Source organism: Mastomys coucha, unplaced genomic scaffold (assembly GCF_008632895.1).
Source record: "Mastomys coucha isolate ucsf_1 unplaced genomic scaffold, UCSF_Mcou_1 pScaffold12, whole genome shotgun sequence".
NCBI classification, from domain to species: Eukaryota; Metazoa; Chordata; class Mammalia; order Rodentia; family Muridae; genus Mastomys; species Mastomys coucha.
The window spans coordinates 13,806,168-13,821,256 of record NW_022196894.1 but is presented as its reverse complement, the minus strand read 5'-3'; the positions used below and the strand labels follow the sequence as shown (position 1 = coordinate 13,821,256).

Below are 15,089 nucleotides of genomic sequence, written 5' to 3'. Positions count from 1 at the left end.
CTCCAGGTATCTACCTTAAAAATGTGAATGAAACCAGCAATGGTGGTACATGCCTATAATAAAAATCTGAAGAGAATGAGGTAGGAGAATGAAGAGTTTGGGATCAGCCTCAACAATACGTTGCTGGGTGTTGAACACATCTACCATACATATCTATTATTAACTAACTCTTGGGAAGTTGATGCATGAATTTGAGGCTAGCCTGAGCTATAGTGAGATCTTGTCTCAAAATAACAAAAAGCACACTTTAGCTAGACAACAAAAGGCCGTCCACACCTTATTTAAGGCCAATCTCTTTAGCTTATAAGAGATTGCCTAGTACCCAGTGCTGCCCCTCAAACAAAAAAGAATGTAATACTTTGCCCGCCCCTTGCTTCTGACTGTTATTTCTCTGGTCTTCCAGCCTATGACACTCTAATGTCCAAAGGGCCTCTCTTATGAAACTCCGTTGATCCTTGGAGGGCTGACATGGACGCCATCTTCCTCTTATTTTATTTCTGCCCTTTGTATTTGAATACTACTTTCTATATGCCGTAGAACATGCTATCAATCATACACTGTCTGCTGGGTTCCCATCTCTTGGGTTTGCAATTTCAGAGGCAGACACTGGCCTGGCACATAACAAAGCTTCACCCAGGAATGTATATTTAACTGAGAACTCAAATGATTATCCTTACACATCTACATAGAAAGTTTCTTTACTGATAAAGCATACAATGCTTTAATTAGTGTTACAGTCACAGGGTTCTGAAACTTTAGAACAATTAACATAAAAAGTTAACAAATTGGTACTATCTCCCCTAACACTATCAGTTATAAACAACTCATTGTATAGATCTACCACGTTTTAATCATAATTAGCTAGATATTTGACTTCCGTTTTTCTGTGACAATGAATTACACTATAATGAATACTTGTGTACAAGTATTTGTATGAATACACGTTTTCATTTTACTAGGTACATACTTGGAAAAAGTCTTTATCAGTATTATCTTTCCTTTTTCTCGAGACAGGGTTTCATTATGGAGTCCTCACTGGCCTGGAACTCACTATGCACATCAGGCTGCTCTTAAACTCCCAAAGATCTGTTTGCCCTTGCCTCCCAGTGCTGGGATTTGAGGCATATGCCACCATACCTGACACTGATTATAATCATTCCTGTGAGAAGCTGTCTGTCACTGTGAGCCTTGTTTTGTTTTCTTGATACAGAGAATTAAGGAACAAAAATAACACATATGACACTGTACACGTATATACATGTAAGAGCGACTAATTTTGCTAGAGTAGCTACTGTCTCTGAAGGAAGAATGGGCTAAAAAAAAGGAATGAAACTCATACTGTATTTTTTCTATAAAGTTTGTATTTGATAGTTTTGAATATAAATAGCAATACTTCAAAGTTGTCTTAAAAAGCACCTATCATCCTGAGAGTAAATGATTAGCTGACCTTGAGATCACAAGTGGTGTTCAGCAGGAGGTTGGAAGGCTTGAGGTCACGGTGCAGAACATTAGCAGAATGGATATATTTTAATCCTCTCAGGATCTGATAAAGAAAATAGCAGATATGGTCATTGCTGAGGTGTTGTGTCTTCAAGAGCTTGTAAAGATCTGTCTCCATGAGGTCCTGTACTATATATCTGTTTGACAGGTTAAGGTAAAACACTACCAGTTGATCACACTTAGCAAAGCACTGAAACAAATTCAACTTCTCTTAACCCTCTCCTCATACAGCTGCAGACACGGCTGGGCCATCAAAAGAAAGAAGAGACTGAAGAGAACATAGCATATTCTCATGGAAGAAAATAAACACCAGTTGCGCCCTAGGTGGCTTGTTGTGGGCCTACACTGAAACGTGAAACAGAATATTGGCCAATCTTGAAGTCTCAACTTCTTTGTTCTCCAAATTATCCACTATTAACCACTTTCCTCCAAAGCTTAACGGGCATGGTAGCCAACAAACATCAACACCCATCTCTTTAGCCCAGAAGAAATCTGTAATGGCACTGTTTTTTTACTTTGCTTCTTGTCACCAATATCCTCACAAACCAACCTAGAAGTACAGGCCTAGAAATAGTACTGCCACTGAGTCCAATCTCTGCCTTTCTTTCCCATTCTGACTACTGTTAAATTCTGCACATGTATTTTATGACCATAGGAAGGTGTATAAAGAAGAGGTTGATGATAGGTTCTGCTCTTTTTCCTTTCTGCATAGCCACCCACTGCCTAAGTACCTAAAATTTCAGCTAAGCCAATTATTTCTTATGAAAATTAAACTTATTAACCCTTTGCTTTTAACATCACCATAACGATGTTTTATTAAGGGAATTTTTGCATTTATTTTTATGCATAAATACTATTCTATTTTCTACAGATTCAGCCCCATGTTTGAGTTAAGCAAACTTGTCATTCTATGACAAAAAGTAACAAGAGCAACAGGTGCAGCAGCAGGAAGCTTCCCTTACAACACCACACCACTTACTAACAGACATGCTTAAAAAGACAAAAGCTGCCTAGAAATACGAAGCTGCTATTTGTAGAGGTCCTAGGAGGTGGACTCTTCTAGACTAGCTCACCACTGATATCTAATGCTGGCTACAATTATATGTATCAGAGTTGATTTGGTCTTAAAGACCTTGAGATCCAGTCTATTCTATTTTTGTTTTGTTTGAAACAGGATTTCTCTGTGAGGTCCTGACTTTCCTGGAACTCTTTGTAAACCAGGTTGGCCTCCAGCTTAGAGATCCACCTGCTGGCACCTCCCAAGTGCTGGGATTAAAGGTGCACCTCTGTGCTCAGGCCAGTTATTTTAAAGATAAGGAAGCTGAGGCTGAAAGAGGAGCACACGAGGACTGTCTGGAAGACACTGATCTGGTCAGGTGCATATCTAGAGCACCTACGTCCTGTTGCGAATGCTTTCCACTATCAGAATAGGCATCATGGAATTGGAAATGACACGAACCAACTTTCCAAAACTAAGATTAAAGAAAACCACACAGAAGCTGTCTGAGAAAACATTCAACTTATAAAAAGATAAAATAGAGAAAAACTATGCTTTAAATACTAGGTAAGCGCAAACAGAATATGATCTTAGCATACTTTTACATATACGGGAAGAAGTGATTAAAAAACTCTTTGTGCAAACTGGGCATGCCTTTAATCCCAGCACCTGGGAGGCAGAGGCAGGCGGATTTCTGAGTTCGAGGCCAGCCTGGTCTACAGAGTGAGTTCCAGGACAACCAGGGCTACACAGAGAAACTCTACTTCAAAACAAACAAACAAAACCATAAACAAAAACAAAACAAAACTCTTTGTGCACTTTTTCTTGATTTCAAGTTTTTTACTCTACAAAGTGACCAAGCAGCAGTGGCAGCAGCTAAAGTTAGAAAAGGATACACATCTTTCATTTGCTCAATGGTTGGTGCCCGGATGATGTCATTGATGCCGATGATGTTCTCATGTCTGAAGCGCAGTAAGATTTTTATCTCTCTTAGGGTTCTTTGACAGTAGGTCTGGTGCTCAAAAGGACTGATTTTCTTGATAGCAACTCGAACTTTGTTGAGATTATCATATGCAGAGCTAAAAAAAAAATCAAAAGTATGTATAAGAAAATTAAAAATGGCTCACTGAATTATTTGGCAGAAGGAACACAAACTTGTAAAGTATTGAAGTTTAAACACCTGTCACATCTGTACTGATAATTAGTTGATACCATGGAAGCAGCAAATGTGCTACCCACAAAAAGATAAAGCAGCAGCAGATGCTGAACCTGACATTTAAGGGCTGAATGGCCTGTTCATGAGACGAATGCTCATTTCTATAAACCTGACACAGGTTCACAGAAACCAAACCAAACCAAACAAACAAACTAGAAAACCACCAACACATTTTCCTAGTATCTTAAATACAGATAACACTTTGATGAGAATACTATTTCTGCCTCCAAAACAACTAACCATAGCTGTTACTGAATTCTGACACAGCAGAAACATCAAATACCACCAACCACCCGCATCTTTATCCCCCAAAACCAAAAACAAACAAACAAAAACAGATTCAGAAAGCTTTTCCTGCTCTTTATCAACCTCTTCCTCTTCCTTCCCCTCCTCCAAATTTTATGTGTATGGATGTTTTGTCTCCATACATGTCTGTGTAACCCTAAGAGAGACATGGGTGCCACAGTGGCTTTGTTGAGCATGAGATCCTTTGGAACTGGAATTCCAGGCAGTTGTTAGCTGCCACTTGGGCGCTGGAAATAGAACCTGGGTCCTTTGCAAGAGCAGCCATCTCTCCAGCCCAAGTACTAACTTTCTTACAATCAAAATGCAGGTCCATTTTTGGTTGTTACTAGGATAGTTTTGTAACAAAATCTACAAAGTAACCTTCACAGTCACAGGATGGGAGGGAGTTTTCTCCAAGCTATACTCAAGACCTAACCACATAATTCTGAACAGAAGCAATAAAAATCTTGCTTTTAATTTTAGGATGGTTCAAATTTTTTTTTTTTTTTGGTTTTTCGAGACAGGGTTTCTCTGTATAGCCCTGGCTGTCCTGGAACTCACTCTGTAGATCAGGCTGGCCTCAAACTCAGAAATCCGCCTGCCTCTGCCTCCCAAGTGCTGGGATTAAAGGCGTGCGCCACCACCGCCCGGCCAAAATTTTAAATATAAGGCAGAGGCAGGCAGATTTCTGAGTTCAAGGCCAGCCTAGTCTACAGAGTGAGATCCAGGACAGCCAGAGCTATACAGAGAAACCCTGTCTGGAAAAAAAAAAAAACACCCCCTTTGATAATCATAACAAGAGGGAGTTTACAGTTAAAACAGGTTAGGGGTTGTCCTCTCTGTGCTAGAAAGCCACCTGGTAGCAGCATAAAGCCCTGGAATTTGATCCTTCAGCATGGTAAAAGTTAAAATTAAGTAAAAGTAAACTTGTAAAATACTAATCAGAAGAAATTCAACATTATAAATTTGTATTTTTTATAGAACACATTAGTAAAATCTGGTTTGCTTTACAGAATTAAAATCTACCAGGACTGGTTTTAGTTTGTTTATTTTTATGGCAGGGTCTTTCTTGCTTTGACTCTTCTGGAACTCAGATTAGGTGCCTCTGCCTCAAGTGCTAGGATTAAAGGGATGGTCGCCACAACTGGTTTATCTAATATAGTGCTGTTAGAAGGAATTAAGCGGGCTGGCGAGATGGCTTAGCGGGTAAGAGCACTGACTGCTCTTCCAAAGGTCCTGAGCTAGGATCCCAGCAACCACATGGTGGCTCACAACCACCCGTAATGAGATCTGACGCCCTCTTCTGGTGCATCTGAAGACAGCTACTCTGGAGCGAGCGGGGTGGAGCAAGCAGAGGTCCTGAGTTCAATTCCCAGCAGCCACATGAGGGCTCAAGGCCATCTGTACAGCTACAGTGTACTCATATAAAATAAACAAATAAATCTTAAAAAAAAAAAAAAAAGAGAAGGAATTAAGGATCAGTGTGGCTTTCTTTTTTTTGGTTTTTCGAGACAGGGTTTCTCCGTGTAGTCCTGGCTATCCTGGAACTCACTCTATAGACCAGGCTGACCTCAGAAATCCCCGTGCCTCTGCCTCCCAAGTGCTGGGATTAAAGGCGTGTGCCACTACTGCCCAGCCCCAGTGTGGCTTTCTACTGTATCATGTGACTTGGTAGTGAAATAATCAAACTGACTTCTTTATTTGAAAGTGTGACACCATCTTCTTCCACCTTCACCTTCTGAACCTGCTCAGAGTGTGGCCTGATCCTGTGTACACAGGCAGACATACATGTAGGCAAAACACTCATATACATATAAATAAAATATAATTAAAAAGAAAGGGCGAAGAGAGCCTAGAGCCTCTGTCCTGATGGCACACATCTATCATCCCAGCACTAGGGAGGCAGGGGCGAGCAGAGTTTGAGGCCAGTCTGGTCTATATGCTGCAAGTTCCAGGACAGCCAACGAGAGAACTTGTCTCAAAATGGGGTAGGTAGGGTAGAAACATGGCTCAGTGGTTAAAAGTTCATAATGTTCTTCCAGAAAGTTCAGTTCAGAGCACCACTCCTGGATTAGATTTGAGGCCTGCTCTACAGAAGAGCTGTGTCTGGTGCTACATATCTAGTCAAAAAGTCCATGGCTGGGGAAATTTTACATACTAACTCCCTTTCCTAATTCTGCTACCTCAACATCTACTACTGTCTTGCTAAATGGACACATTGTTAAATTGCCTTCTAAATATATTGATACCCTTAATTCTCAATGCTTCTGTCAAGCTTGGAAGAGAAGCTTTTTTCTGTAGTGTGCAGCAGGCAATGCAGAGACTTTCAAGTGGTCAAATCACTGAAAGTGACCACTGAATGCTCAGCTCTCATTTGGACATCTGTAGCATGCTCCCTGAGGCTCAGAAAATATCACGGAGGATGGCAGAAAGCATGTAAGAGCTGGAAGATGGGGAAGAAAGAATGTTATAAGAGGCTGCATATGCTCAAGCCAATCAACACTTCAGCATGAATGAGAGAAGGGCTCAGATCCGATGAAGAGCAACTAGCAAATGATGGCTGCTGAGAGAGAAGTGATTTTTTTCTTTTTGGGACTAGATGATGGTGGGTTGTTGAGCTTCTGGTAGATGGCCCCCCACATTCATGTCTATGTAGGTATACTAGTTGGACTCAAAAGTTACAAGAAAAACACAAGTATAAGACCATGGGAGGAGAGATGCTGGAGATCTCCGGGGGAAGTGGGAGGTGAGATATGGTTTGGATATGACCTAGGTACACTGCATATATGTGCAAAATCATCCAAAGTACATAAAAGAATTTAAATGTGATCCACTGAGATGGGTTGGAACAGATTTAGAAACACATTGACCAGCAATTATGGGATTAAAAGCCCACAAATTCTGGATATTATTTAAGAAGATGCTTTGTAAACACTTAGGGAAAAAAAAAAAAGAATCAACATGAGTCAATTATGAACAAGTCATGGTAAACCAACTTCATTTCCTGTTTTGATAGGGTTACCATAGCAACAAGAGAGTACTGGTCACAGCTTCTGGAGAACGCAAGCTACTTGAAATGTACTTCCCATTTGAGAAACTTCATCATGTTAAGTGTGATGGAGGGGGAAAAGTTCCTGCTCTTGAGAAGCTCTGAATTTAATGAGGAAAAGACACACACAGACACACACACACACCCTACATACCCCACAATCCTTACTGAAATACACTTGCTAAACACGAAGAGAATCTGGGTAAATTAATTCCAAATAAGGACAACAGAGAAAGAATGAAAAGTTGGGTCTAGCAGTGTACATCTTTAATCAAAGCACCCAGGAGGCAGAGGCAGTCAGGACTATATGGGGAAATCCAGCTCAGAAAAAAAAAAAAAAAAAAAAAAAAAAAAAAAAAAAAGACCAAATAAGAGGCCAACTGAGTCTACACAGGGAGTGCAACACCAGCTACACAATGAGACCCTGTCTAAAAAGGAGAAAGAAGGAAAGTGGGGTGGAGAAGTAGGGCAGCAGGCAGGCAGACTGCCCTATAGAAACCATACTATAGGAGTAGACTTTTTCTCTTAAAGCCATTTTCTCCAGGCCTAGGAATGAACTTTTTACACAAAAGTAGGGGTACAAGTAATTAGAAACATATGGAGAGAAAAAAGGACCAGAATGACTATGGGACCACTGACTTCACACGCACTATCCCTTCCCAGAAGGAACCATGCTCACCCATAGCCCCTGATTTCTGTCTCAGAAACTATGCAATCCCAGGTGTAGCAGGCCACTCTTGTTCTGGAGCTCCATGTGAGGAGAACACTGTGGCTGAGCAAAGAGGAGTATGCTATGGGTGTGCTCTCCTGTTGGCACAGAACTCTAAGAAGCTTAAGAATTTCCTAGTTAAGCTTGACCTTTAAGGTCATTAAGAAAATATCATATCATCACAGTAGGAAGAACTCCATAGCTTCACCCCAGGTCTTACAAACAAACATGAGAGGCAGAAATGGTAGGAGGTATATCCCTTTAGCATAGGACCCAAGAATGATTTACATATATACACCTATATGTGTGTATATGTGAACAAATGAATGATGAGGATGGAACCCTGTGTATTGTAGGCAAGCATTCTACATCAAGTTACATCCCTAGCCTATCTGACCTAGAGATCTAAAGATGACTGTGAATCATGTGCTGGTTCTCAGAAGTGTAAGAAGCCATAGCAGGTTTCACTGTAAAGGAGAAAAGCTGGAAAAAGAGATCTGGGGATATGACTCAGAATAAGTAATGATAAACCAGTTAAGGGCAGTAAGAAACTAAAACAATAAAAGACTAAGAACCCTCACCCAACTATTAAACTATGTGTTTACCCAAACAAACAGGCTAAGAGGGGAAGAGAATGGTATTTCAGAAGTCAGAAACATTAAACTGAGGTAGAGAAGGCTAAGAACTGGGAAGCATTCTTAGTCTACTGTGAAATGAGGTGGTGTAAGAAAATGAAGGGAAGGCAGATATTAGTGGAAAGAAAAGTGCTTTTTAAAAAAAGGATAACAAAACAGGGAAAGGATGACTAGAAGGTGCAGGTAGACAACTGTGAGATATCATGAAGAAAGTAAGTGAATTAAGGTTGGAGACTAGTGGGGTGGAAAAGAAAGCTCCCTATGGACAAGCAGGAGAATGGCAAGGGAAAATCCATGTCAAATAAGACACACTTGCGAAGTGACTAGGACACAATCTAGCTTATACCCACATCCATCCATGCAAGATGCCCAAAACAATGAGACCACGTTAAGTCCTTTCCAATGAATGACCCAAGGCTATTTCCCCTCCCACCTTGTTTTTCATGACAGGTATTCTGCATAGCCTTAGCTGTCCTGGAACTTGATTTGTAGACCAGGTTGACCTCTGCCCCCAGAGTGCTGGGATTAAAGGCATACACCCCACCCCATTGGCTCAACGTTATTTCAAACGTAGCCTTGAAATTGTTCCAAAGTTTGAGGACAAAATGAAAAAAGTTACTTCATATAGGAGAAACCAAGCAGATGCTGGCCAGCCTCTCCCAAGTGGCTAGAAGGAAGCATGTACCTTCCAATATGAAGGAGTAAGAAAGAGCTCCACAGCCGGGCGGTGGTGGCGCAACACTAGGGAGGCAGAGGCAGGCGGATTTCTGAGTTCGAAGCCAGCCTGGTCTACAGAGTGAGTTCCAGGACAGCCAGGGCTACACAGAGAAACCCTGTCTCAAAATAAAAAACCAACCAACCAAACAAAAAAGACAGAGCTCCACTTCTAAGATCCTTGTGTAAGCTTTTTTCCCCCTCAAGTCCAGGATCCCAAACAAAAATGAAAAAAACTGAAAATGAAATTAAGAGCATGGTGTCCCAGGATCCGACTTGAGGGATTTCCTCAGCCCAAAAAGCAACTATAAAGCAAAAGCAAATGCAGATGTAATTCACCCCTTACCAGCAAAACCTCTCTCTGCCTCTAACTTATATATAAGCTGCAAGATCTCAGCTACTACTTGCTTAAAAATATTTATCTAGAAGAGACAATATGTGTGTGTGTGTGTGTGTATAAAAATAAATAAGCTGGCATTTAAATAGAAGCTCAATAGAAGGAAAAAAAAATAACCATTACAATGTAGGTTATGTAAGAAACCAAAACTTAGCCAGGCAGTGGTGGCGCACGCCTTAGATCCCAGCACTTGGGAGGCAGAGGCAGGCAAAGATTTCTGAGTTCGAGGCCAGCCTGGTCTGCAGAGTGAGTTCCAAGACAACCAGGGCGAACCACAAAATCCCTGTTTTGAAAAACAAAACCCAAAACAAACAAACAAACAACAACAACAACAACAAAAACCCCACAAAACAAGAAACCAAAACTTTTTTTTCCCCGTTTTTCCAGACAGGGTTTCTCTGTATAGCCCTGGCTGTCCTGGAACTCACTCTGTAGACCAGGGCTGGCCTTGAGAAACCAAAACTTAAAATAAGGATGTATGTTTTTAAAGACCTAAAACTTAAGAAACTTTCCATAGTTATACTTTCTAGCTATAATAAATAGGGACTGATTTACTCTTCTGGTTTAAACAATTTAAAGCTAGGAATGGCAGGCCTTTTATCGCAGAATTCTCAGATCAGAAGCAGGTGCATTTCTGTGAGTTTGAAGCCAGTTTAGTCTATATAGTAAGTTTCAGAATAGTTAGGGCTGTGTAGAGAAATCCTGTCTCCCAAATAAATAAATAAGTAATAAAATAAACCCTAGTCTATATACCACAAATCAGAACAGACTAGACATAATTCAAGGCTGCTTTAGATCTGGGCATCTGGGGGAACCTGTGGTTGCTTGAAGCTACAAGGAGAAGACGACTCAACTCTCAAGAGGGGTGTGAGCAGCTATTTGTGGCCAGCCTGCAGACACAGACTGAGAGATGTGGCCTGATTCTGAGGAGGAAGCAGAAGCTAGAGGAGCTGCAATCTAACAATATCGACACAAGAGAGTAGAGGGTTGGAGGGTAGGTTGCGGTTGAAGACTGCCAGGTTGCGCCCTGCCCACATGCCAGGCAAGCACTCTACCAATGACCTACATCTCTAGTACTTTTACTTTGGTATAGGACCTCACTAAGTTGGCCTACACTGTTGTTATCACCCTGCTTTAGCCTCTGATATCTACATTTATTGGGAACTAGGTGGTACTGGCACTGAAAGTAAGTTTTATGAACAATTCTTAGTGCTTCTCAAATGCTAGGCACTGCTCTGTGTTAGTATGTGTAGAATGTAGTATTTCAATGATGAATTGGGTTGAGTACAGGGCTGCACAGCACAAGTTACATGTTCTGGGGAAGAGCAAAAGGTGACATCAGTCTGACAGGGTGGCTCAGTCAGAAATACAGGATAGATCTGACTGCAGGAAGCTAAAGCAGAACTAGGAACACCAAAAGACAAGACCACTCCCACCATCCCCAGTCTGAAACGATAGCTGTTGAAATGATAGTTCTTGTTAGACTTGCCACCTGCTCTTCATGATCAAGGGATAATAAAGAATTACACACGTTGAAGAGTTATTTTCCTTTGAGCCAGATCTCTGTACTGTTCATGCTTGCCTAAAACTCACAATGTAGCCTAGGTTGGCTTTAAACTTGTGGTTATCCTCCTGCCTCCACAATACTATGAATAACTATGTCCAGATAAAAGTAATTTAATAGTAAATGGTATTGTTTAGTCCCAACATCACAAAAATAATATTCCAATGTATCCAATTTCTTCTGTAATCTTAAATTCATTCAAAGGCGTTAATCTGAGGGCTTACAAGTTTTACCAACGGCTTAAAGAAGAGGTCCTCAACCTGTGGGTCATGACCCCTCTGGCAAAAATCTGTCTTCAGAAATATCTATGTTATGAATCATAACAGCAGCAAAATCACAGTTATGAAGTATTAAATAATTTTCAGGTTGGGGGGGTCACCACAACATGAGGATCTATATTACAGGGCTACAGCATCAGATAGGTTGAGAACCACTACCTAAAGGATCCATAGAGGGTGGGGGGAGAGAGAGACTAAGAAAAGAACTCATTGTAAGGTCAAAGAACAGGCTCAATGAAAACGATAGACACACGGAGTCAGTACAAAAGTTAATAGTCAAGAGACAGGAATATCAGTTTTAGGAGTCTGAAGGAATCACATTGCAAAGTTTCTCAAATACTTTTTGTCTTAGTCCACACTCAGGTGGACTTGAACCTATTTCCTATCTCAGCTTCCTGAATGATGGGAAGGAAGGAACACCTTGCCTTGCCTGAAATTCCTATTAATCATCTATACGTGTGTTAAGCACTGTGGAAAGAGTGGGGAAAACAAAGGTTTCTAGCCTCATAACTACATAGGGGAGATATAAAGACATACATATATTAAAACACACTAACAGTAATATATGATCATATTATAAACAAATCGTTATGGATATGGAGAAAACCACAAATAATTAGTGTTACTAAAATGACTAGAGGGCTTTGTTTAAACTGGGAACTCACAGAAGGTTCTGTCTTCTTGGCACAGTGGAAGAGCCCTCTCAACAGTGACTTTAAGGACTAGCAGGATTTAAGCCAGTTGGATAATGGCAGAGAAGGAGAATGTTCTACTAGCAGGCCAAGTAAAGGTCACCATTAAGAGTACACTGACCTACACAAACTGCTACAAGCAAACTGATAAAGCTGGGAGTGCAAGGGAGAGCACACCTACTAGTGGGTTGTAAGCCCTGAAGACATACAAGTATATTATATGGACTAAACAGGTGGTACTTGAGGAGGCTATGTATACGTACGTACATACATACATACATACATACATACATACATACAATAATTGATGAAAAAGAGGTCATGAATGTGAACAGAGGGGAGGGATATATTGGAGGGCTTGGAGGAAAGGGAAGGAAGAAATGCTGCAATCTCAAAAAATAGACAAGTGCCGGGTGGTGGTGGCGCATGCCTTTGATCCCAGCACTTGGGAGGCAGAAGCAGCCTGGTCTACAGAGTGAGTTCCAGGACAGCCAGGGCTACACAGAGAAACCCTGTCTCGAAAAAAACGGAAAAAAAAAATAGACAAACAGTACACTGAGTACAAATCAAGGCTCACAGTGAAGCTAAAGAAACCTGGCAATTATGCCAAGAATTTAATATTTGTTAAACATGTTTCCATTTTAAGTGGAGAATAAAATGTTTATATATTTAAAACTTAATTTATATTTTGTTATTTTCTGTATATTAGACTTTTACATGTGTATATGTATATATACCAAGTGAAGTACCTGTGAAGGTCAGAAGAAGGGTTGGATTCCTTGGGACTGGAGTTAACTGACAGTTGTGAACCACCAAGCAGGTGCTGTGAATCAAACCCAGATTCTCTGTAAGAGTAACAAGTATTCTTAACCACTGTGCAAAGGCCAGGTGTCTAGTCTACATAGTGAGTTCTAAGACAATGGGAGGTATGCAGAGACCCTGTCTCAAAAATCAAACAAAGCAAAACAAAAACCCAGACAAACAGAATAAGGAATTTGGGCAGGAGGGATGGTTTACAAGTGAAAACACATACTGTTGTTCTAGAATACCCAAGTTCAGTTCCCAGCATCCACGTTGGGTGCCTTTACAATCACCTGTAACTCCAGTTCCAGAGAATCTGACTCCCTTTTCTCGCCTCCATGGGTACTCCCCACAAAAATTTATTAACTTAAAATAAGACAACAATCCAATTATTAAAATAGGCAAAGGATATTTCGCAACAAACATGAAAATAAGATGAAATGTAAAAAGGCAAGTGTGCATTAGAACCACATGTCTTCTAAAATGGCAAAAACAAGACTAGTCCCAGCAAGTGGAATTACAAATGGTGCAACTATGATGGAAAGTCTGAAGATCCAAAGTATACTTATTAACAAGACAAACTAGCAGCTGCTGCAAGTGAAGTCAATCTGTATTTCCACACAGACCAGTGTGAAAATGTTTATAGGAGCTTTATAACAAGTGTAAAAACCCCAGAGTGGAAACAGCTCAAATGTCCATCAAAAGTAAAAGATGTGGGAGCTAGAGAGATGGCTCAGAATAAGGAACATCACACCACCCTTGCAGAGGACCTGGGTTCAGTTCCCAGCACCTGGCTCAACCTGCAGAGGGTCTGACATCCCTAGCCTTGGAGTAACCACTGCTCCCAAACTACGCATACATCACACACACACACACACACACACACACACACACACACACACACACACACACAGAGTCTTGTCTTCTAAAGAAAGAGAAAGGAGTCATGGAATTGGATGGGAGGGAGGTGGGAAGAGAGGTGGTGAGGTGGTGAAGGAGGGAGAGGAAACTGATCAGAGTATATTATATAAAAATTATTTAATTAAAAAAAATCACTAAATAATGTGGAGGCACATACCTATAATACTAGTATGAGAGGATCACAGGTTCAATGAAAGCCTGATGAAAGACTCTGTATTAAAACAAAACAAAACAAACAAGCAAACAACAAAGCCAACCAACTAACCCCAGCCAATCAAATAATCAAATTGGGGGGTGGGGAGTGGGAAGGACAGACAGGAGAAGTGTGAGTTTGCTGTCAGCCTGTTCTACATAGCATGTTCCAGGAAAGCCAGGGATACACAGAAACTGTCTTAGAGACAGAGAAAGAAAATAAAACAAGGAAGCAAAAGTAACAAGTCTGAGGAATATCCAACGCATGTGATGGCATTCCACAACAAAAATGTGAATTGAGATGTGCAGTAACAAGAACGTATCCAAAGAAAACCAGACAATAAGCAGAATTTATTTTCTACTCCTCATGTGGAATAATATATACGAAATTCTAGGAAAGCTGTAGGTAACCTCTCTTGACAAAAAGTTGGTGTGTGCTCTTGAGGCATAGACTCACTGTAAAGGAGCAAAAGAGTTTTTTTGGTGATATAAATCTCTGTGACTTCATTGTGCTGGTGGTGACAGTTGCATAGGTCCATATAGGTGTCAGGATTTAATTATATAAAGAAGCATTAAAGTGGGGTATGATGGCACACACCTTTGATCCTAATACATGGGAAGCAGAGGCAAGCAAGCTCTGTGAGCTTGGGGCTAGTCTGGTCTACACGATGAGCTGCATTGGGCTATTGGTCTATGGGCTACATAGACCCTGCCTTACAAAAGTAAACCAACCAACCAACCAACCAACCAAAATAACAACAACAACAACAACAACAACAAAAAAAAAAAAACCCAAAGACAAAACGTTTTACCTTTTTTCTTTTTCTTGGTGTTGAGAATTGAACTCAGACCTTCACATACTCTTAAGCATAGCCATACATACCCTAAGCCACTTTCCCCACTCCCTACCCTGTCCCCAAAGATACTATTTACTACATAAAAACTTTACTTCGAAGGGGATATTTAAAAGACTGAAAAGACTGGAGAACAATAGCCCAGTGGCAAAATATGTGCTGTATGAGCATGAGAATCAGAGTTTGGATCCCCAGCACCCACATGAGAACCAAGGCACAGTGGTTTGTGTGTTCATAATCTCAGTCCTGGGAAGGTGGAGACAGGCAGATTCCACAAAATGGCAG

General features: G+C 40.8%; 1 protein-coding gene across 2 annotated transcripts in view; it reads right to left on the bottom strand.

Moving 5' to 3' along the window:
- Positions 1-15,089, bottom strand: part of Mapk1 (mitogen-activated protein kinase 1) — a 62,575-nt gene that overhangs the window by 25,032 nt on the left and 22,454 nt on the right. For both annotated transcript variants that reach the window (XM_031363235.1, XM_031363236.1), the window contains exons 2-3: positions 3,394-3,576; positions 1,448-1,637 (exon numbers count right to left, since the gene is read on the bottom strand). In XM_031363235.1, the coding sequence (XP_031219095.1) occupies positions 1,448-1,637; positions 3,394-3,576 (373 nt within the window). The remainder of the gene's footprint in view (positions 1-1,447; positions 1,638-3,393; positions 3,577-15,089) is intronic.